The sequence below is a fragment of the Cyanistes caeruleus genome, chromosome 7, assembly GCF_971803275.1.
Source record: "Cyanistes caeruleus chromosome 7, bCyaCae1.hap1.1, whole genome shotgun sequence".
Lineage (NCBI taxonomy): Eukaryota > Metazoa > Chordata > Aves > Passeriformes > Paridae > Cyanistes > Cyanistes caeruleus.
In genome coordinates this window covers 18,546,472-18,570,181 of record NC_141707.1, presented here as the reverse complement: position 1 = coordinate 18,570,181, position 23,710 = coordinate 18,546,472, and the positions used below count along the sequence as shown (strand labels likewise).

Genomic DNA, 23,710 nt, shown 5'->3' with positions numbered 1-23,710 from the left:
GGGACTTTTGGGGAATCCAGTGAACGGCTGTAGCAGTGTATTTAACGCTGAGCTGATAGAATCAATAAACGGAAAGAGGGAGAAAGTAATTCAACGTCTGTCACCCCCCAGAAAACTGCTGAGATATGTTAAAAATTATTTGGCCACAAAGTGGTGCTAGCAGTTCTTCTTTACCATGTCAAGCACCTCCAACAAGCATAGAAGTGTGGCAGCAAGCAGGTGATCAGTGCCAGAGTACCCTTTCTGAAACATGAGCTCCTAAAAGTGCCTCTTCTCTCAAATCTTGGTGGGGGGAGCCGGGAAAGTCCTTGCAGGAATTGGGGACAGGAGGCTTCTTTTAAACTCTGTGAGGGTTGAGGGCTTTTTTCCCAAATTACAATTTCTTGGGTTTGTTTTTGGTCTTGATAGTGTTACAAACTAGTGATAATATTTTTAGGGTTTTTACCTCTTAGCAAGGTGAAGTCCAACATAATACCAGCTTGAGAACATAGTAGTAGTAATAATAATAATAATAATAATAATAATAATAATAATAATAATAATAATAATAATAATGTCATTCTCCCTTCTCCTCTCAGCCCAGTCCCACTAATTAGATGCTAGGCCTGTAAATGCCTCTTAGGCTGGCTTCTGAACAATTCAAGAAACCATTTCTCCTGTTCAGCCTAATGAAACAATACATGTAAGCAAACACATTGTGTGAAACAGTTCAGACATTGGAAATTTCCACTTTCTTACTCCCTCTGAGAACGATCAAACTTGCTCTGCATAGCTACTGCACACTAACATTTTGCCCTGATCTACAGTACACATATGAAATGTTACTTGAAAAGATTTATTTACTCTACTTTAAACAGGTTCCTCCTTTATTCTATTTTCAACATCTGCAGTTCAGTTCTGCAAATGCTAATGCCCATAACTCACAGCTTTCTCCATTATATATATATTATCTATATTATTTATATATTGTTTCAATAATTTTAAACAATTTCAACCTGCCCACTTTTCTGCACATCATAAACAAAACCAACATGCTCAGTAATATCCCCTTCAAGAAATTAATTTTTCTCTTCTAGAAAATGCTGGTGGTAAGAAATGCAGAAGGCTAAAAATAAGATGCTCTAAATCATCATTCACATGGACGTGTAACAAAAATGTTTAATGCTAAACACTTTAAAATAAGCTCATTAAAAAAAAGGCAATCAATTAAAATGATAGGAATGATCTATTACATATTGCATAGGAGAAGGATTGTTATGTGAAATTGTAATAATAAGTGTTATTATTATAAGTTAGTTTCTAGATACTCAACCATGAAAAGGATTATTATACAAAATGAAAATGCATATTGTTTTCCTTTCTGCACTTACACCCTAATTTCTAATTCAGAGAGCAAATTACAAGAATAGCCTGTGAAAATGAAATGTGGGGAAGACTAATTATTATTTGGTTAGAATTCAGCAATGCTCTAGAACAGCTTTTGCTGTAGGTGTCTCTCTGAAAACACTCCACAGCATACTCATTTACTTGTTTATCTGTTTTTCCTGTGCCAAAGGTCTGTTTAGAATAATTTATCTTTACATGCTCATCTTCCCTTAACAAAAAAAAAAAAAAAAAAAAAAAAAAATTTTTTAACATGCTGCTTGGAGAAGCATTAGAAATATTATTGTACTGTTTTTACATGACAACCTTGAAGCTGTTAACTTTTATGCAAAGAGGCAAACATGAGACATTTAACTACAAAGCTTAGAAGGAAACAGATCTGTGAACAGTCAGAAGCTTCTTACTATCAACACAATAATCTTTTAAAAGGCATTTACTCCTATTGCAATAGTTTCTGGATCATCTTGGTCATCTGGGTTATCCAAATTCAATTGCATGATATCCTGGGGAATGGTCCTGACCCAGCAACAGCACTTACTGATGGCAGCACAATTCAGTTACCTAAAAAAGGTTCTGAACACAGGCAATTTATTTCATACTAAGATCCTTTCCTCTTACAGCAACATTTTCTTTAATCTAACCTTGCTTTTATGAGCAGCAATAACAGATTTATTCTCTGGAAAACTATTATTAACTATAAAAGTAGCTTTTTCAGTTACTTTTAATCACAAGAAATAAACAGGCAAACACCTCTTCCAATCTTGTACTCAGTTCACTGACAATTAATTATGGTAGAAATGGCTGGGGTTTAGTTCTTTATAAACATTAAAATCTGTCCATATTCTAATAAAATTCCTTTGTTTTTCACCACAGGATTTTACATGTAAATTGCCAGTGTGGAACTTGATCACTAAATTGAAAAACCAACTAAACAAGATCAAGGGTTATTCTTCATTTAACTTATGGGTAACTTTTAAAATTTTAAAAGGAAAAAAAATCTGAGAAACATGCAGGCCTTGTGTTAAAAGAAGTAAAATTACTAAAATAATTTAGACATATATCTCATGTACATATAGAAAATGTCTACTAATTGTTCAATGCTCAAGTTCATGTTTTGCTACTCATTTTTAAAGTTGCTTCACCAACCAATTATGGTATTTCTTACTTTCACTTTGACTTCCATTTCTTCAAGTTCCTGAAGTAACTCTTCATTTTCCAATAGTGATGAGCCTAAGTTTTGCTTCTGAAAGTAATCTCTGATGTTTTGCTTATACCAAGATGTTACCTAATTAAGTAATAAAAAGAACTCAGTGATAAGTTTGAGAAGTAATTGTCCATTTTTTAAAATATGTGCAAAGCAGTTTAATTAAAAAAGCTCACATTTTCATTCATTTCATTTTTCATTCCTAATGTTCATGCTTCTATTTAAACACTTGCATTTGTGTCATAACAAATGGGGAAGGAAAGGACTGATGCCAAAGCAAGCACATAGTGGACATATATGACAAAACAGACAAAAATCTATTCATCAACTATGACCAGATTGTAAATTAACACAATAAAAGCAGAATCAAGTTCTAACCATGCATAGAATAAATGCATGTTTTTTGATACCATAAAGATATTGTTCACTCTCCCTTGACATACAGTAATTTAAATATTTGCATACAGTAGAATACTACAAGTCTGAGGACTTCTGACCTAATAGAACCTCTCCATCCCTGGCTTGAAAAATCCAGTAAAGATAATGAGATACTATTGTGTAGAATAATCTTATGTGGATTTACAAATTTATTACATCTTATTATTTTTTTCAGCAAGTATATACAGCAAACATAGGCACTATACAGTTATATCTTCTAAATTCCACAGAATTACTTGCATTTTTATTTGCTTGATTCAGAGTAGGTACCTCTCTTTGTAAACAACACATGGCAAGAATGCCTGAAGAGAAGCTCTACATTTTTAAACAGTATCCAGAATTAGTTATTGGTGTCAAGAGGACTTCCTCCAATCTTTCCAGTCTGGAAAATCACCACTATACTTAGATCATAGGCAACGTGCTAAGAATTTCTGTACTCTAGGTACTACAGATTTTAATAGCCCACTAGAGATTTGTTGTTGTTGTTGTTGTTTTATCTGCTCATGTAGAATTGTGCTATTTTTTAATAAATTTAAGCAATTATAAAAAATTAAAAAAAAACCTTTAAAATGTGTCGGAAATGCTTTCAGTTATACATAAAAAGTGTTCACTTTATGAGTCCAACAGAGCTAGGGAAGTAAGGAAATTATTTTAATACTAAGCCTTCATTTCTTGAGTATATCCTCCAGATGTGTACTTACTGCCTGAAACATTTTTTCTGGAAGCACATTTTCACGGAACATTTGCTATGGGTTCATCAAAATACAAATAAATTGAGTGGACAATAAAAACCGTGCTAAAAGGGAAATAAAAATTTCTTTGTAAATTAGGCCTGGGTTTTTTTATCATGTATCTGTTTAGCAAAACAAACCAGTATTTCTGTAATGTTAGGCAGAGGAAGAAGTCATTTTTAAACCCTGTTATAGCAAATTGTTCACCCCTTTACCAGTTGGCAATATTCCTTTCCATTACAGTGAGTTTAATCAGTTGCCTTCCACTACAGCTAATACCTCTGAGTGATTTCCTTGTGCTACCTTAGCTCTGAAGGAATGGATGAGAATTCTCAACTTGCTTTATAAGCAAGAAACCCACAGAATTTCACTTTCAGTGATTTTGCTGAAGGGATTACAAAGGAGGCAAGGTGAACACATCTTTTTGAAAAAGACAGTGGTTTTCCTTGATTGGTTGAAACCCAAAATTATTCCTGTTTTTCAAGAATCAGATTTTTCTTTCATTTACAATAATTATTGAATGGATTAATTACTTTCTTCTTCCAAAGATAACTAATTATGCATAAAATAGGCCAATCTGCCTTTGATTTTCATTAATGGAGATATCAGAAAATATGATGCTGACACTTCCATAAAGGAATCTATGTAAAATAAATATGTTTTCACACATTGAAAATTCTGAAAAAGAAACACGTTACAATCATGACTATCAGAGCACCACATTCCAGCTAGAGATCAAAGGGAGATGTTGCATTTTCAGTGTTTCATAATCTGATAATAAGAGATAAACAGCACACAGATTGTGCATCCTCCTAGACTGCACAGTTGTGCCTAGCAGAGGCAACACAAAGAGTGAAAACCTGCTCTTAGATTCTATACAGCAGAGCATGTCTCACGTACTCTGCTTCCTCGGTGTCCCCTTAACTCCCATTAACATCAGTCAAACATTCAAAAGTTAGGATTTCCTCAGAGGGGGCCCAGAAATATTAGCCTAATAGTTATATTTAATCTCTGTTTCTGTTTGTACTGTAAAACAGCTGCCTGGTTGTTTTCTATACTGTGATTTCCCTTGATATTTTGTGTCTTACCTGGCTCTCTTGTTGGTGCCACAAACAAATTTGCAGAACCTGCTCGAGTCCTTGGCGTTGATGCCTAAGGAATTTGTCCAGCTGCCGTCTCCTGTCCTGCAGCATCTCAAGGAGACTGTCAATCTTCAAGCAGCTGCTCTGGGCTCCTTGAATCAGCTCTGGGTTTGCATTTGGCCCCTCACATTTGAACTCTTCTATGAACTGAGTTAGGTCTTGGCTTTTGTTTAAAAGAGCAAATGACTTCTGCAAAAGTTCTGTAAGGACAGAATTTCATCAGGAAAAAAGCCAGAATGCTTTGTGATTCTAGAACCATATTTCAAATTTTACTCAAGTATCTTTCAAGATATCTATTTGTATACATGAGCACAACATATTTTCATCCATTGCATGAACATGAATGAACATTGCATGAACATGAACTTTAGAAGAGATAAATAAACACCTAGATATTTCAATTTGGACAGCTTTTATGCAAACCTAAAAAAGTACAATGGTGTATACACAAACATACATGCACACACATATATAATGGTGTAGAAACAAAACCCAGAATGTCATTGTTTTCTCAAAACTGAGTTCTTTTTGATGGCTTCCCAACCTATGGGTAAGCTGAAGTGGAATTTTCTACCCTACTTCCCGTGTGGGTCAGTACCCTCTGCAGTTTTTCATTAGTGATCCAAGCTAAGTTTAGGTCTTTATATCCCTCATAGGCATTGGGAAAAAAGTGTTCTCATGTCTGGGAACATAAGTAAGTCAGGAGTATCAGGAACTCTTACCTTCTTTCTATAATCTATACTTAGACACATTCAGGGTTAAAAGTCAGTGGACTGTTTCACTTTAATGAGCTATTAGTGACAAACCTTTGTTCCAGCTTCCTAAAGTCATATAGTTTAGTTTCCATGAGCTCACTGCAACAAGCCTGTCCATTTTACTTTTTCCCTTCAGAAAAGTGATATTAATCAGAAATGTTTCATTTCAGTCCATCCAAAATTGAATACACATAGAAATGGGTAAGCAAATATGTTTCATAAGTTTTCACCTTTTTCATTCCATTTTTGTCTTTTTTTGTTTTTGTTTTTTTTTTTAATTCCAGAGTGGTAAACATTTGTGATAAACTATTTATCACATACTGCTCAGGGTTGTATTTTCGGCCACATTTCTTAGGAGTGGGTAGATAGTATAATTCTTACAGAAAACACTGTTTTTATCAAATAGCTCAATATCAGCTTTCAAAATTTTTATTTTACTTTAGGGCAGAATAAGAAGTCAATAAGTTTCAGCCATTTTCCCCCATCTGAGGAAAGGCTTATTGCCATCAAAGCAGTCTTTCTCTGGCAATTCATTTAATCTGATCCCTACTGTCATAGACTGTCTTCTCAGCAGTAAATTGTTGCCAGATTCTTCAAGTTTAAATTGGTATGCAGTGATCACTTTACTCCCATGAAGATAAGTTTGGAAGACCCAAAACCCATATTAGAGTTATCTAAATTGGATTCTCTGTTCAGCCTGCCAGGAAGAATACCTAATGTTCAGGGTAGCTAAAAATATTTTAGCTAGGGCTCCACTGGTGAATAATAAAGTCTAATTGATATTCTGCCAAGTGTTAGTAATCATATAACAAAATTTGATAAAATGACAAAGATGGAGTTTTAAGACTTTTAAAAAATGCAGAATCACATGGAATTGTAAAGGTGTCTGAAGTAGCCACACAATGAGATTAGTTCCAAAAATTTTTTTCTCTTTTTGATTTGAATGTGCCACAATATGGTAGAAGGTGCTTCACATGGAAGCCTGAATAAAGAAAAAGAATTCACATAGAAGAAACTATGGGCAAAGGTATGTGCAGGAAAGTTGTTGAAGTGGAGGTGCAAAGGCTAGCTTGAAACCATGAGTTTCACATCTTTCAGCAAGTCTGCTAAAATCTATCTCACCATTATATTTTTCCAAACAGAACATTTGTGTATTGTTACAAGATTTTTATTTTTTTTTTAAATATGCACAGAACTAATAAAATGACTCCCTCAAGAACTCAGTGCACAACCACATGCTCTCAGGAGTGGAATACCTTTGTACCTTTTGTATGGTGCTCCTGCTGCAGAAGAAGTTCTCTCAAAGAGTCAATATTGTCAAACTCTTGAGCATTTTTCAGGAAATCTTCAACTTGGTCAATTTTAACAGCAAACTGCATTCAGAAAACAAAGGACAGAGAGAAGCACACTGTAACTTTGTTTTGTGTAACTACATCATAATCTCTGTGTTATTGTGAAAGTTCATAAGAATTGAAAATTCTTGGAGAAAGGCATTTTTAGTGACTGCCAGATACAGATACTTTGTGGCCTCTATACCCCTGAGCTGTTTTTTACTTTGAGGTACTGATTGATTGAAGGATTTTAGTTGACACAATCTGTAATTACAGTTTGCCACTTTGTGAATCATCTTTCCTACAAAGCCTTATGCCAAATCTAATTTCTTTGTACAATACAGATTATCAGGACACAATAATTAGTAGATTGTTGATCTCGGATTTAGGACAGTTAATAATCCCATGGTTGCTTCTGCAACTTACAGGTGGCACTGGCATACCATAGAAACAAAACTATCAGGGGGAATTATTAAACTCTTGGAGTTCCAGGATGTGGGGACAGTTGGCTACACAGAGTGGGCACAAACCTGCAGGGTATGGAATCCCTCTCTTCTTTATCTCCTTGTCTGTATCAGTGAATTAGGATAAGAGAGAAATGGGTAAACAGCAATCACAAAGTTGTTCTTTTGTGTCCATCTGTACATCGAAGTCTCAGGTAAAGGACTGTCATATTAGACCAATGTTTGCTTTATGTATTTAGGCTTATGGATATTTTGGTGCAAAACCTTCACTGACCAGTATTATTATAGATGGGTAATGCAATGGCTGGCTCTCACAATTGAGGGATTAATATCATGCTTACATTAAGAGAAGTTTCACTGATGTATAGCTACGTTATTGTGATTTGCTCTCCACATAGCCCCCTTTCCCCTCTCCCTTGTGTTGTTGCCACTGGACAGCCATGGTAGCCTGGGCATTTGGGAGGAGGGCAGGCTTGTTACCAGGGGGCAGGGCATGGCAACAGCTGACCTCCACCCAAGTGGCAAGAAAGCAGTCTGCTCCCATGAGCTGCGAAGAAGAGCTGACTGGCAGAGTCTGGGAGCGGCCAGAGTTACCTGATGCAACCCCTGGGGGAATAAAAAGGGGAGCAGCCATTCTGTGAGGGAGCATGTGGTGGTTTAGTTCCACTCTCCCAGTGCTGCTCTTTCACCTTATTCAGTCCTTTTGTTGTATTCTGTTAAGGTTTAATGAACCTTTGAAATTTTAAAAGTGAGTGTCGTTTCTCACACCAATCATCGGTGTGCATTAGTGAAAGCACCTGAGAATAAGTTCTTTCAATGTCAAGTAATTTTAAACATAAGGAATGGAAGATATTCTGCAGAATGTCCATAGCCACTGAAATAAATATTTTAGGGTTTGGTCCATTTCCACTTTCCACTGGCATTTTCTGTCAAGTACAAATTTGGAAGACATCATGACTACAATATTTCTTAATGTCTACATGGTTTTTTGTTCAGCTTCATTGTGTACTCTCCAAAAGGTGGAAAAGGAAGGATGCATCCCAAGATTTTAATTTTCTTGTTTGTCTCAACCTTTAGGAATGCAATGAACAATACAAAACACATTAAAATTACAGTGGTCAGAGTACCTGTAAGATGAGGGTGGCTACAAATTAACACATATTTGATTTAAACACAAACCTGCAGAGCGTTTTCAAAGAACACTGAAGTAAGCTCCAGAAGTGCCTGTCGCTTTTCTAACATGATGATGAGGGCATCCCATGCATCCCCAAGGGTCTCTGCCATGGCATCATAAACCTGACTCTTTTCTTTGTTCTCGTCTGCCACCTTGTCTGCTTCATGCAGCAGGTCCCACACCTTGTCTTCCAAAGCCTGAGAAGGAAAGATACCAAGACAAACCAAATATAAGAAATCTGTATACAAAGTCCAAAACACTGTGCTGATACTGGTGTCAGGATATTTTTACAGTGAGTCTGTACAGGAGCCACAAACCTCCTACTCCTTCTTTATTTCCAGTTCCTAGTGATAGGAGTATAGCTGTCTCTACATGTTTTATAGCAAAGCTTCTGAATTTCATCTGCGCTTAAGAGGCAATAATTTTATAAAATTCACATACAAACAAGAGTTATTTATCATGTTATCTCTAATATTTACACTCCAATGTTTTTACATCTCCATAAGCACAACTCTGTCTTCCTTAAAGTGGTAGCAGTGCAGACATTTTGATTCCTCTTTTATATGTCATCATATTACACTACTGGGCATTAGAAGTTTTAGAAATTTGTGAGGTAATTAAATCATAAGTTTCTGATGACTACAGGGCAATCCAGACAAATGTGGTTTGAACATAAGCACATATTCTCAAAAAAACACACCTAAATTATGTAATGTTTCAAGTTCAGGTTGCTGCACTGCTCAAGCTGGCCAACAAATAATAATGCTCTATTGTCAAAATAATTCTTCTGTGTTCCATTCCTTTTATTAATCTCACCACAAGGAAGATAACTGCTGGCCCATTTCCAGCTTATGTTACAAATCTTTAGTGTGTCAGAAAAATTGCTTAACATTTGTTCTGTGCTCTTCTCAACCCCCATCGTGGGTTTTATTATGAGCATGAATTAATAAAGCATCACTTTTTTTTATTAGAGGTGCTACCAAATTAATATGTAATGTGAACATTTTATTAGGCAATTTAAAAGGCCACTCATATACTACTGGATAAAAAGTTGATAAAGTAAATCACTCCAAGGGAAGTCTTTATGGTGTTTCTTTCTTGATGAAACATAAAATTGTTACATGCACAACAACTCTGTAAAAGTAGTGGCACTCATTAATTATCCAACATGAGATATTACTAACATTCTAGGCTGGCTCTGTAAAATACAATAGGAATTAAATGAATATATGAGATATTGATAATCTCTTTACTAACTCAGCATCTTAATAACAATTAATGAGAAGCATTATAGTCATGACAATGCTGGTATTGAAACAAAAGAGGTAAAATATTCTCAGAATTTTACACCCAAACTGCTTGTCACTAGGTTAGTTTTACCAAATTGATCAGACCACTTTCACTGCTGTTCTGAATACACTATAGAAAAGCAGGTGACATCTGAAGTAGTTCCACTTGGAATTTCTTGGCAAAGACTAGCTTTTTAAAAAGCTGACCATTTTATATTTTTAAATAAAACTAGGTATGCTTTTATCCTAATATTACATGTGCTTCAACATATTTAAAAGACATTTCAAACGCTAAATCTTTCCTAACTACTCAAGATGAATGCTACACAAATGGTAACAGACCCAGAAGCACATTTTCTTCTTTTAGAAGCCCTTTTTCTGAACAGGTTGTTAATTACCATTTATCCCTGACAAGTAGGCTCTGTTTTCTAGTAACTGATTAGCTGTGAGGCACAGCTAATCCCTGAAACACAGAGAAAACTGATATAGTTTTCAAAGACTATCAGTCATGCTTCCTGCATCCTTTAAAATTCAGTTACTATGAGATTAATTCAAATCCAACCAAAGAAAATTAGAAGGTTAAAGCAAACCAACCTGCTGCATTTAATGAAATGCAAAACTAGTGTGCAAAAAGTTACAAAAAAAGAAAAAGAATTATGCAACTGTTCATGTGTAATAGCCTTTTAATATTTAGAACTGATTAATGGAAGCTTTCAAATACAGACTTAATTTTTTCTTTAGCATGGATTGAATATGGTTCACTCATTTAAAATGCATGTGTATTTGATTGCCTTCAAATAATAATTCCTGTAATGCTACAAAAAAAAAAATATAGTGTAACAAGAGTTGTCATATTGTCTGTTTCCTCAGCAACAGAAAGAGTTATTTTTTGAGGAGACTAAAAAAAATATATAAATATTTTACAGGAAACTACTCTTTGTCTGAGAAACAGTTCAATTGCCTAAGATGGTCAGAGTGATATTAAGATTTTATTGGCATGAGTTTAAAATTATGCTTCCCACAATTGTCAAAGCCACTAGTTACTGTGTATTTTAAAAAAAAATTATCCTCAACTATGTTTCTATATACTACATATGTGAACAGTTTGTTTTAAATTAAGTAGACTGAAGTTTTCTACTTTTTATCTTTGAAATATAAGTGTTTTATCAACACATTCAAGGAACAATTTGGGCAGGACTTTTCGGGTCATCTATCTAACCCCTTTCTCTAGTTGCTCAAGGTCTTAGCCCATGAAGTCTTAAATATCCCTGACAATGGAAAATCCAGAGCTTTTCTGCACAACCTGTTCTAGAATGAATTGATTTTCATGGTGAAATTTTTCTTTCCCTAATATCCAATTAGTATTTCCTTTTTTCCAACTTGTGTCTCTTGATCTAGAGGCAAACTTAGCAAGAGAAAAAATATGTATTTCCATTAAAAAAAAAAGGTGACTTATGAAAAACAAAATATTGCACAGAAATAATTTTAATGAAGAAGAAGAATTTTTATGATGTTTTCATCAACTGAGTGAACTGAACAGAGCTTTCCAGTAAAGACTTAAAATTATTTCAAACACTTTTGGAATCTCATGTTTCATTCCCTGTGAACAGAAAAAGAAAAAAAAATAAAAGACTTTGGACTCTGAGAAGCTGGAATGGAGCTTGACAATAGAAGGAATTCCCAGCATGTAGTCAAAAAGGAGCTTGTGCAAACATGCAACTTCTGCTGCTGTCAGTAAAACCATGTCAGAAGAGCATTGCTCTAAAAACAAAGACCAATTTCAATTCCTATTAAATATCTATGATAAGTCTAATTCTACCCTAGCAGAAGAAGAGCTCTGGTAGCTGAAAGGGAGCAATGCTGTGGTTGAGAGGGTCAGAGGGGATGCTGGGTGGCTGCAATCCCAGGCCTGCAGCAGGAATGCTTTGCTGCCTGGTGATGCAGCTGCTGCACAGCCACACCTCTCCCCCCACTCCTTCTCGGGGTACATTTGCCTCTGGTATTGTAGCAAAGACAGAAAAGTATTTTAGGTAAGTTGTGTTGGATAGTACAGCTCTTGTATTAATTTGTTCACAGTCCATTATTTGGGTACTTTTCCTTCTGTTAAAAGAACAAGGAATGAGAGGGGGAAATGATCTTTTGCCTTTCCTGAGCTGTTGTACACTGACTACATAACTCGGAATTTTCAGAGGTGTGAACTACCCTCCCATTCTCTTAGCACTGAGATGCTGCTAAAATTAACCTTTAGTTGGTGCTAAAAGGCTGTGCTGAGATTATACAGCACAGTTGTTAACTTGAAAACAGAAAATAGTCATAAAGATACTTCGAGACAAATATTATTTTGCTGGGAATTTTGCTCGTACAAATATTGAAAGTGATGAGTGAGCTGAACTAACACTGAAGAAAAGATATTTATTACATTTTAACTTTTCCTCTTTTTTTTTTTTTTTTTTTGTTCAAATCACTTGCAAAAAATCAGCTCTGGTTTGACACAAATGCAGATGAACTTTGCTGCTAATTGTACTGTTGGGCACCTCAACAACTAATTGCCAATAATTCAGAAAATATTAACAAATAATTTCTTCCATAACAAAATTACTGGAAAATAAGCATTTTGGAAACATCTTTGCTTGAAATAAGTGAAAGGCTTATTTTAAAGATATCAAACACAAAAAATGAGCGTATTATATGAGTGCTTTTTGAAGAATCTCATTTTCTAATTTTTTTCTCTTGGCTATTAGCATATAAATTAATGTTTTGCAATTTATGCTTTGTGAATTAAAGTAAATAAAACAATTAGGAGCAATCCTCAGGTTCATGAGCCAAATTAATAGTGATGATGGTTTTAAACTTAAGTTTATGGGCTAGATTCACTTCATTTTTGTGGCTGTTCTGCCACAGTCTCTCTCATGATAAAATCCAGAACTTTGGAAGCAAGCCAAGAATGCCTCATGGGGAATTTTAACATTGTTATGGACACACACACACACACTCTCTTTCTTGCTTTTTTTTTTCCTCCAGATGATCCAGCAAGTTTTGATATTGAGAGACCCAAGCACTCAGAAATGTTATCTCCAAGTAGCTCTTCTGTTAGAAATACAGGATAATGGCAGAGGAACGTCTCTGCAAAGTGCAACCTATATCATTTCACCTCCTGGAAGTTTTGTCCCAGGTTTTATAGGTTTGATTCTTCTCATTTTTCTTTCTAAATTGTGAAGAATGAGACATCCAAATGTACATATATATGTTTTCAGGACATATAAACCTGCTGAAAGTTACCTAAAGAAAGGTGAGTCAGATATGGGGAAAGAGACTTGCATGAAATCTCAGAAGTTGATGGTTTCAACAACCCTGGTATGGTCTGATTCAGCAAAACAGAAACAGAAAGTATTAGCTTAGAACCAGATGATATTAGATAAGACTACTGAGGGGACTTTCAGCTGGATGTAAACATTGTATGTATATTCTCTGTTTAGTCTCAGTTATAATCTTTCCTGTTCAACATTTATTCTTTCAGCTCTATTAATAATAACACATCTGTTTCCTAATCCATAAACATTTGAAGTGGGGCCCTTTTCAAAAGTTGTATTCTGCTTTTTATTTAAGTAGTAGGGTGTTCCAAATTCCTAAATTTAATGGAACAAATGTAAATAAGTAATTAATATGGTGGAGTATATTCTATCAAAGCAAAGTATTGTGGATATGTTTTTCCCTATGGCCCTGAAGATCACACACCAATTTTTTATCACTATAATTTGAACATTAAAAGAACTTTAAAAATTATCTAGAAATCATTATTTTCTCTTTCAACAAGTCTATTCCAATTAGTGTTTAAAGTACCATCTGCCTTAATAAGTGTCCAACTGTTTGTCTGGCCTTTTTAAACCAAATTAGCATTGCCAAGTCAAAACTGAAATACTGAGCTGGATTACATTCCTTTTCCTCTAGCATCAGAAGTACTGTAAACTGATCACTGTGCCAGATTTTGTCCTTCCTTACACCTGTGAATCTTCAACATATTAAGCTGACAAAAGAAATTGGCCTAAATATTTGGATTATAACTTCCAATTAATATACTGGGATGGGAATAATGAAGTTAAAAGCAAAGGGGTGATCAAAACCTGGAACAAGTTTGATAAAGAACATGAGATAATGCCAGAATGAACAACTATTCCATAAATTATCTTCCAAAAGTCAATAGGTTAGTGATTGAATCATTACTCATTAAAGAGTTTTTCCCTGACCTGCACAAAAGTTAAATTTTGAATTGAGTTAGTCTAATCAGCAAAGTTGAGCATGTGCTTATCAAGTATGGGTAGTTGTTGGGATTTATTTTCCTTTTTTTTTTGTAAAAATAAAAAATAAATGGAGAAACAATTGCCCATCTTCACACAGCTAAGGCATAATTCATTATCAAATACTAAGTGGAAAATAATTACAATAAACAATATCTAAAAACTGAGAATCCATCTTGGAAAAACTTTTTATGAGTGATTTAGTGATTTTAGACTAAGTAATTACTGACAAGTGTTAACAGCTTACCATAGGTCACAAATGGTCATGGCTGAAAAATGCACAGCCAGGAAGAATTACAACATTGCAGTCCCTTATTAGCACAGCTCATATTATTGAGGAAAAAGTAGTCATTTTGAACTTAATTCTTTTACAGGCTATTCATTAATTAATTCCAAATTTTGCAAGGATCACAGGCATAAAACAGAAAATAATTGTATTTGTTCCCAATGTATTTGGATGAGAAGCATTCTTTAACATTTATGCATAATACATTTTCTGATATGATTTGACTTGTTAGTAAAATGGTATTTGAAACTCTGTTTTTCTTACAAATATGGGAGTTTCTTTCAAAGATGGGAATTACTCTATTTTCTTTCCACACTTCAAATTTTCACTAATTTGAAAATTAGGAGAAAAATAATCAGCTTCTTCCTGACATCAGTATGCAAGCACTCAGCTAATTCTGAATTGCTCAAACAGGATACAGGAACTTGTTCCAAGAACTCCCAAATGTTGGATTAGTGACCATAAAGATGAGGCACTTGTATACAAAAGGAAAGCAAAACCACCTCTCTAGGATTTGGATATTTTGGTTGATTTTAGGTGTTTGGTGGGTTTTTTCCATAATTCTATTGCTCATACTCTTCAAAATCCCCACAAAGCAGTGTATTGGCTACATTCTCTATATACTCTATTGAATTACCTCACACTCACTGGGTATTTTTCATGACTGGGGAAGCACATAGTCATTGGTATTAAATCAAATTCTTGATCCTGTCCAAATTATGTTTGTTCTTTCAGATCTCATGTTTATGTAATCTCTCTAAAAGTTAAATAGGTAAGTTATTATTCATAGCTTCAAAGATGTTAATTTATTTGTCTACATATATAAAGTCAAACTGCCCTATCAGAATATTAAAACAAAACTTCTTTTTAGGTGACTTCAGACTTCTCTCAGTGTCAGACATCCACATTTAAAATTATTCAGTCCTTTCATGCTAGCCTGCCCAAATGCCACCATTCCTATAATCTGCACTCAGGAATGCCAAAATCTGATTTTAGGGCTGTTACTTAACTAAAATATTCCTAGATTAAGACAAACTGTTTCAATCTTACAATATCATTCCCAAAGCAATTTACATCAATTAAGATTCAATTAAAGTATTTGTGGAATATTTACTTCAGGCTTACAAAGGCTGAACACATTTTTTTCTGTGTGGAGTTTAACCTGATCACCATACAGCAGTAGGAGGCACAGGCAGCTACATCAGCTGTTGTACCTGAACTGTAAAGATTTGAGGAATTTTTTATGGTCTTGTCACACCTTACCTTCAGCTTGGACAGGAGGAATTCATGATCTTGAAGTAGTTTTTTAGTCTCATCTTGATTGCTGCCAATTTCTAATATATTTGGTGTTGATTCAGCTAGCTGAAGCTTCACCCATTTTCCACACTGTAATAAGGAAATAATTACAGCTTTCAGAACACAAGGTTTCCTTCATTTATTTACTCACACAGACTCTCAGCTCACACATACTTTCCATGGTCCTAGTAGCACAGGGACCATACACACAACAGAGTCACAGAGAATACAGTATAAACTTCATTTGAAAAAGGTAACAAAATCCCAGACCAGTGTTTTCCAGAAGGCGTTCCAAATATTGATTTTTCCCATAAAGAGTAAAATTATCAGAATGAGACAAAAGGTTTTCTCTGACTCATCTCCCCTTCCAGCTGAAGATGACACAGATAGTTGAGTGAATTTGGTGGGTGAGTAGGGGCAAGCAGAAGTACCAAATATGTTACAGCAGATGCAAAACCCATGGACTCAGATCCTATTTCTACCACATCGGTCCAGTGTAGGTCTGTACTGAATACATGGAACAAGACATTGCACAAGTAGCAGCAGGGACACTTAGCAGCCTTTGGAGCAGGAGCCAAAGGACTCTGATAAGGACCGAAGCTGTGTTGTCACTGGAAGCTAGCATGGTTCCACACCACAGGGAGGAAAAGCAAATGACTTCACCCTCAGTTTGAGTCTCCTTGCAGTGAAATTACTCCCCTGCAATAGCATTCCACCTCACAAGAAGGGTGAAAACTGACCACGAAAAATCCTTCCCACAACTGAGGTAAGCCATCCTGAATAATCACCTAAATTAGGTGACAACTCAACTCATTATCGCCTTGTTCTGTGTTACAAACTCTAATGGCTGACTAGCACATATTCCAGGCTGCCTGGAGAATGAAAAATCAAACTGCCAATAAATTCCAGCTGGGATTCATTACTAGCATCCAGATTTATTCCCAATGTTGAATTTTACGCCAACTGAAGGTGTGGATTCCAACTCACAAAACAGGCCTTTCAGTGCTGATAAGCACAACTGTCTGCACACAAGGGCTTTACTGAGACATGTGGGACTGTGGATTCACAGCTTTCAAAAGTATTAAGTTTAGACCTTTTTCTTCCCCCCAGAAAATACCTCGTCTGTGGAGCTTATATAGTCACTTGTTGTGTAAAGTTATTGCTGAGTACAAGTTAAAATAACTCAGGGAGGCTTAACTACAATCATCATGCTTTAAACACATTTTTATGCCATTCTTCATTTAACTCTTTTTAAAAAGTAAGAGGAATTTCTCCCCTCTAAGACCCTACATATTTTCACCAAGTTATTTTTCCTACTTGAAAAACAAACGCCAGCAACCCAAAAGCCACCAGGAGTAATTGTGAACAGAAACAAGTGTTAACTTCCAAGAAAAGGCTGTTAGGTATTGACTCATCAGATGGCCTTGTGTTATCATTTTATGCTAGCTACTTCTACCCAGAATGTCTGGAAGGAGTGTTAATCAGGGAGTAGCAGAAAGACAAGAGCAGCCATGCCAGCAGTTGCTGCCTTACCTTGAGCACAGCTATAACAATGCTGGCATCCCCAGCCTGCACAGCAACTGAACTGACTGTGGTTGTAGAAGGCTTCTGCTCCGAGCTGGCTTCATCTGCCATGGTGTTTCACAGAGGGACTGCTCACATCAGAGCAGACTGGAGACGCTCTCTCAGGGTCCACTGCTCATTTCAGACAGCACCAGAGTCGCCTGGATTCATTCAGTGAAACTGCTCAGCTAACACTGATTAGTCTGCCAAAGGAAAGAACAGGAGGTTAAAAATAGACAACTCCACTGAGTTTATCATTCTTGAGAGAGATTTGACACACCCCTAGTTTGGTAGCATTAAGCTGCCTGTTCTTTTTTGTCACCATCTGAAGTGTGAAGGGCTTCTTCCATGGACATCACCTGACACCAGCTAACCAAATCAAAAAGAGTTCTCAAATTGAAACAGCTAGAAAAAAATTACCACTGATTCTATACTGACAAACCCAGTGTTACCAGGTTTCAAACATGCAACTACCTAATCTACATTTTCACATTATACCAGTAAAATACTTTCTCGCTTACTAGTTACTGAATATGTATGTTCGACATGATTCTCCCGCTGAATCACAGTCTTGTATACACATCCTTATCCTGTTTAAAGTCAAATGCTAAATCAAAACAGAGGATTTTAAATCCAAAAATACTTAAAGGTATAGTGGCCTTGACAATCAGAGAAGGAAACCAAGTACCTTGAACTCTTAAGGAATATTTGATTCCTAAAATTAAGATAAATTACCTGCTTTTCAATTTAATCTTAAATTGTTTCTGGAGTCTTCATTTTGTTCTGAAGGAGCACAAGACCTCTCTAAAAGCTGCTTAAACATTGCTAAAGTTTTTCATTTAGTATGGGGAATTATTAGACATGTTTAGATTACAATATTGGTCTGACATATTTATTTTCTTGCCATTAGTCCAAAGCATGCCACAAGTAGCCCACACTATGTGACAGCAGCTGCTGGGTTTCCTTCCACAGAACAGCTGAGAAAGTGACACTGGTGTTTAGGCTCTGGAAAAACAATTCCACCCAAGAAAATACATGCATAAGTCTCCCCTAAAGCATCTGCTTGTTAGATTTGTTTAAAAATATGTAACAATTAAATACATTTTTATATAAATTAGATTTCTAATTGCATACAAGGACATGCACACCTGCAATGGAACCAAGATCTGGAAGCAAATTCTAAAACAGTTTGGATTAGAAGAAACTTAAGGTAGTTACAGGAAATTTCATTTTATGTATCAAGGTGGGATTTTTCTTTTTTGTTCATTCACTTCTTCCCCCTCCAATTATTGGCAGATTATAATCTTAATCTGAGCACCACCTTCAAACCATAGGTTTCAAACAGGATAAGAAGAAGCCCTTTACTGTGGTTTGTGCTGAACAAAACGGGCTTGGAAAAGCAAAATCCATCCCTTCTGCCAAAACACAACCATGAACCCTCAAGCTGCCAACCAAGGAACAAACATCACACAGTTTTCTGAAACTGTGTAAGAGGCCCAGGGACCCTGCAATGAAATAACAGACAAATCTCCTTGGGACTTGTATGTATTCCTGTAATAAGTATGGAAGAACAAAAATTTAATATTTAATCCTAACACAAAACCTGGAAGACAGAATTCCTAAATAAAACTTCAAAACTGAAACATGAGAGAGACCTATTTTGGTTTGGCCGGAAGATAGACCCATTCTACAAAACCTGCTAAGTACTCCAGCTTTCAAAAAAATATTCCAGAAGACAAGCAACCTGGGTTTTTTACCCTGCAGGCAGGACTGCACTTGGAGGACAAACAGCGCTTGGCTCTTGGAAAAACTAATTAGGAAGAAACAGCCAAACCTCTTTTTACTCTTACAAAAAGAGTTGCAAACCAATTTTGGTATTATGTCCTTGAGTTTTTGTTCTCTCAGAAGAGCATTCTAAGTGTATTTTTTCATGGCACAAGTTGGGCCAATCCATCATCTCCCTGGGGTAGCCAGACATAAGAGCTGTTTTTCACTCAAGTTAAATGAGGTATCATTTTTCATAGTGCTGACAGCTGGAAATAAAGGAAAAATGCCTCACTCAAGAAGTTGACTATAAACAAATTTGGCAACAACCAAGACAAGTGATTCAGAATGTATGATAACAAATGCATGGATATTGTATTTATTCATTTTATGCTATGCATAGAAGATAGAGACAGGGAAACATCAGAGTAGTGACAGCAAAAAGTTATCAAGGAATCAAAACATATCTTAGCACTGGGAGAAATATCTTAGACCCTGGGAGAAAAATAAAAGGATTTTGGCATTGCATGATGAGCAGTTTCAGCTGTGTCCAAGGGAACAAAATTTTACAAGCGTGCCTTTCTCTGTCTTGTTTACTTATCTGTCTGTTCCTCTGTCTGAAACAAACAAAACTCCTGGTAGCAGCCAGAAAAAGGCGGGCTATTTGTGTCAGGAGAGAGAAATATTTTCCTTTTGCTACTGCTGTGTGAAAGAGAGTAAGAATGACAAGAAGAAAGGAACATTCACCAGCTGTCCACAGGAAACAAGAAAACTGAACAAAGGAACAAAGGAAACAATCTGACGAAAGCAGAAAAAAAGATCAAGTCTCTCTACTGTAAATAATGCCATTTATTATCTGGAACAACTGTCCGTAAAAAGGATTTGAGAGGTAATGATAAAATTCACTTCATTTTCAACACTTCAGGTGTCCAATCCACAGGTTTTTCTCATGTATAGCAAGCAAAGCATGCTAATCACAGTTTTGGTAGCAATACAGAGAAAAAGGGTCTGATTTCTTGGAGATGAGTTTCTTTCTGTTGAGAGCTTTTGAGCTATTAGCGCACTATGAAAATGCCTCCAGGAAAGACAAAGTTCACTCCCTGCAGCCTCAAAGACTCAAGGTCCTTCACTCTGACTGGTTTCTAAATGTAGAGGGTCTCCTCTTTCTTCCTTGTCTCACTCCTGGGAGAACAGGCATACACAGCCAAGGAGGTCACATCAAGGGTGAGTGTTGAGCAAAAGGTACGTTTTCCTCCTGGGAAGAGGTTCCTTTTTACCATACACTGGTTGAATAAGTTTCTAGGGTGACAAACTGGTTGAAATTCTAACCTAAAACCCCAAACCAAGAATGATAAGAACCACCCTGGCAGCAGTCAGGGGACAAAGGTGGGATAGAGAGGTGCCTGCTCCCAGAGGTCAGGCAGTACATGGATGGCCTGTGGGGAACAGCAGCTTGGAACATCGTCTGTTTCTGAACACTGAGATGGAAGGAAGTTTTCTTGCAGAGAGCTGCCCTGGAGAGAAGGATGACAGAAAACAGAAGGGAACCACGGTGCTTGCAGACATTCCTCTTTAACTGAGGGCCAGAGAGACAGGACAAAGAGTGGCTGAGCACAAACAAACTTCCTGCATCCAGAGGCAGGGGAAGGACCAGCATGAGCTACTCCACAGCCCCAGCAGGGCTCCCAGCCGGGAGTGATGGGCACCCACACGGGCCTGGCTGCCCCACAGCAGTGAGGGGTCACTGCTGCCAAGTTCTGGAGGCAGGACAGGAGCTGTGAGCAGGGCAGGAGGGAGAGAAAGGGTCAATGACATTAACTTCAGGTAGGTAAGCGCTGCAGCACAGGCAGAAGGCATTTCCCTGTCAGTTGAGAGCCCAGGAACTTAGGAAAAGGTGACTCTAAAGTAGCCCAGGAAGGATCCTGGGTCCCAAAAGGATGTTGTTCTGTCCTTGCCACCATGGAAAGAGAAAGAAGTCCCAGTTAAGGGCTAGGAAACAGCTGTGAAAAGGTGCCCAAGGATTTGAGAACCTGCTTCTCTCCAGCAAAAAGTTTCAAGAGCACAGTCTGTGTAGCCTGGAGTATTGTTTCAGTTCCAGAAACAATAGTTCCAGATTAACTTTATTTTAAAACATCTAATTATAGTGAAGAACCATATTCTTGTATATTCCCATTCTTCTTCTGCATCACCTTAACAAAAACCTTTCTACTCTTTCTCCTTCATCACCTATCCTGAAGACACTTCACACCACACTGAGAAATCAGAATGAAAAGAAAAAGCTTCCCAAAAAGCACCATCACACAAAACAGAGAAAATACCAAAAGTAAAGTTATCCCTGTCATACTGAACATCTCTGTGAGAGAAGAGAAAGCAACACTGCAAACTGTAAAACCAGCAGTATAGCAGAGATCAAGAAACCAGCAAACAGCTTAACACTGCTAATTCAGCGCAATGGTAAGAGCAAAAATCACTATTTGTTTGCTTCCAAGGACAACAACATTTAAAAAAACCCATACAGTAAACAGACATGGGGAGCAATGACAGCTGAAACATTTCAGTCATCAATTTATCATGTTCTGCTCTTTCATCCTGAAGCTTGCTCTTTCCTGTATCCCTTTTTATCCCTTTTAGAGGATTTCCACAAAGTACACATGCTACTTGTACCTAGAACCTGTAAATAATAAATAGTACCTAAATCTCTATTATTTATTGAATGATAGAAAAGATCCAGCAAATTTAACTAGAGTTAAATGTCACTTCAGCCTCCAAATTAATTTTAAGAAAGCTCATATAACCTTTAAATGTACAGCTGCAGATTGTAAATGTTATATAAACAAACACCAATCTTTCTAGCATCTGTTATTTAAAAAAATGTCTTCCAGTTCTTTATTAGTCTTATATACAAGATAAAGAGGTATGCAGCACATAGGGACTGCTTCTTACATTTATTTATTAGGCTTGAATTCTAGAAGAAGGTATAACCATCCTGTTTTCAGAAATACAGAAATAATAATAATAATTAATAAACAACAACTAAATTTGGCAGTAATGTGCTCATCTGCTTTCTTCATATCTTGCTATCTTAGAATATGATTCAAGATGGACAGCACAAAAAACTGAGGTGTTGGATTTTCTGCTTAAGAATCCCTACAGCAAAACAAATTTCTTATTCTGAGAATGGATTAACACATTAGTGCTTTCAGAAAGAAGTTCCTTTCCTTGTTAAAACTAATCCCATGCAAAAAAAAATTCTTTAGATTCTTGACTTGCAGATAACTTTGAGGTGGTTTCATACAATGATAAACTGAAGGAAGAGGATAGAAAGCACTTTGAGGAAAGGAAAAGAGAGGGGAACATGGGCCCCTGCAGTAATTCTGAAGCCATTGACAGCTCTGAGTGATTAACATCTGTATCTCAAAGTCAAACCATCTGAACAGATTTCTCCAAATTGAAACATATTAGTTACTTGCTATCATATATTTTAGCAAGTTTAATTTGATTTTGCTACCACGGACAGTAAAAAATACAAGTTGGATTTACACCTTTCCCTAAAGTGACAACTAGAGAAAAGACAAGAAAGAAGTGACTTGATGACTATTCGAGTGTAAATACAATGGCAAAATATAGACTGTGAAAACTTTAACTTTTGAATGGGGTAAGAGAAAGCAAACAAAATAGAAACCAGTTCACAAGTGTGAATTGCAAAGGGATCATGTCTTATTCTCTCTCACATTCCAGGTGAGGACATCAGCACATCCTCTTCAGTTTGCTGCAGAAATGGCAGGGAGGCTCTCCAGTTCCCTCGGAATCAGCCGGAGAACAGACTTACCCCATCAGCGCCCCTGGAGCAGCTCAGCATTTCTGTCTCCCTGGGTGTCGTCCAAAGCAAAAGCTGCACAGCCTCCGGAGCTCTGCCCTGGAGAACGCAGAAGTGGAGCCGTTCTAGCAGCTCACAGGTGGCACACACACAGCTCAGCCCAGCTGAAAGGTCGGCAGCAAAGACGGTGGCCCGGGATATTCAGCTCTGTCAGGAGGGTGAAGAGACATCAGAGGGTTCATTAGTCCGGTGCTCAGGCTCCAGCAGCAGCAGCAAGAGTTTATTACACGGGATTACTATGTTCCCTTGCCCATGCATGTAAGGAAAGCCAACAGGACTTTTGTTACTAAATTCCTTGGGAGCATTTGAAATTCCTTCCTGATGTGGTGTGTTAGCATAGTGGAGTATGCACTCTGCACCAAATATAGACGTGAGACAGGCTACTCTCTCTCTGTAAAGAAGGAAGATTAAGATACAGATTGGTAATCTACATCAAACTCTCAGAGTAGCTACTAACTAGAACTACTAATAAGATAATTTATCATGGTAGCACTTTGGGCCCATGTCTCTATTTTCTATGTTGAACTTGCATTTACATTTCAGTTGCATGAAAAAAACTGTTTTAGCTTATTTTTTTTAAATGTTTATACATAAATACAATTGTATGTATTAAACTTATGATAAAAACATCTGTTAAAAATCACAGACTGTTCAGAGTGCTCAAGCAGTGTACCTGGGTTCTTAGGACCATCTTTTAAAAGTGAAAAGTCTCTCTTCA

The 23,710-nt window shown here is 36.5% G+C and overlaps 1 protein-coding gene across 5 annotated transcripts in view; it reads right to left on the bottom strand.

The window, feature by feature from the left end:
* CCDC141 (coiled-coil domain containing 141) overlaps nucleotides 1–23,330 on the bottom strand; it is a 62,333-nt gene extending 39,003 nt beyond the window's left edge. For 4 of the 5 annotated variants that reach the window (XM_086897000.1, XM_086896995.1, XM_086896999.1 and 1 more), the window contains exons 1-7: nucleotides 22,945–23,330; nucleotides 17,322–17,554; nucleotides 15,756–15,878; nucleotides 8,628–8,819; nucleotides 6,918–7,026; nucleotides 4,845–5,098; nucleotides 2,549–2,668 (exon numbers count right to left, since the gene is read on the bottom strand). In XM_086897000.1, coding sequence (XP_086753126.1) covers nucleotides 2,549–2,668; nucleotides 4,845–5,098; nucleotides 6,918–7,026; nucleotides 8,628–8,819; nucleotides 15,756–15,878; nucleotides 17,322–17,423 — 900 coding nt within the window. In that variant the 5' untranslated portion in view covers nucleotides 17,424–17,554; nucleotides 22,945–23,330. Of the gene's footprint in view, nucleotides 1–2,548; nucleotides 2,669–4,844; nucleotides 5,099–6,917; nucleotides 7,027–8,627; nucleotides 8,820–15,755; nucleotides 15,879–16,451; nucleotides 16,557–17,321; nucleotides 17,555–22,944 lie in introns of those variants that run through there. The other variant, XM_086896997.1, reaches the window with a different exon arrangement.
* Between the last annotated feature and the right edge of the window lie 380 nt (nucleotides 23,331–23,710).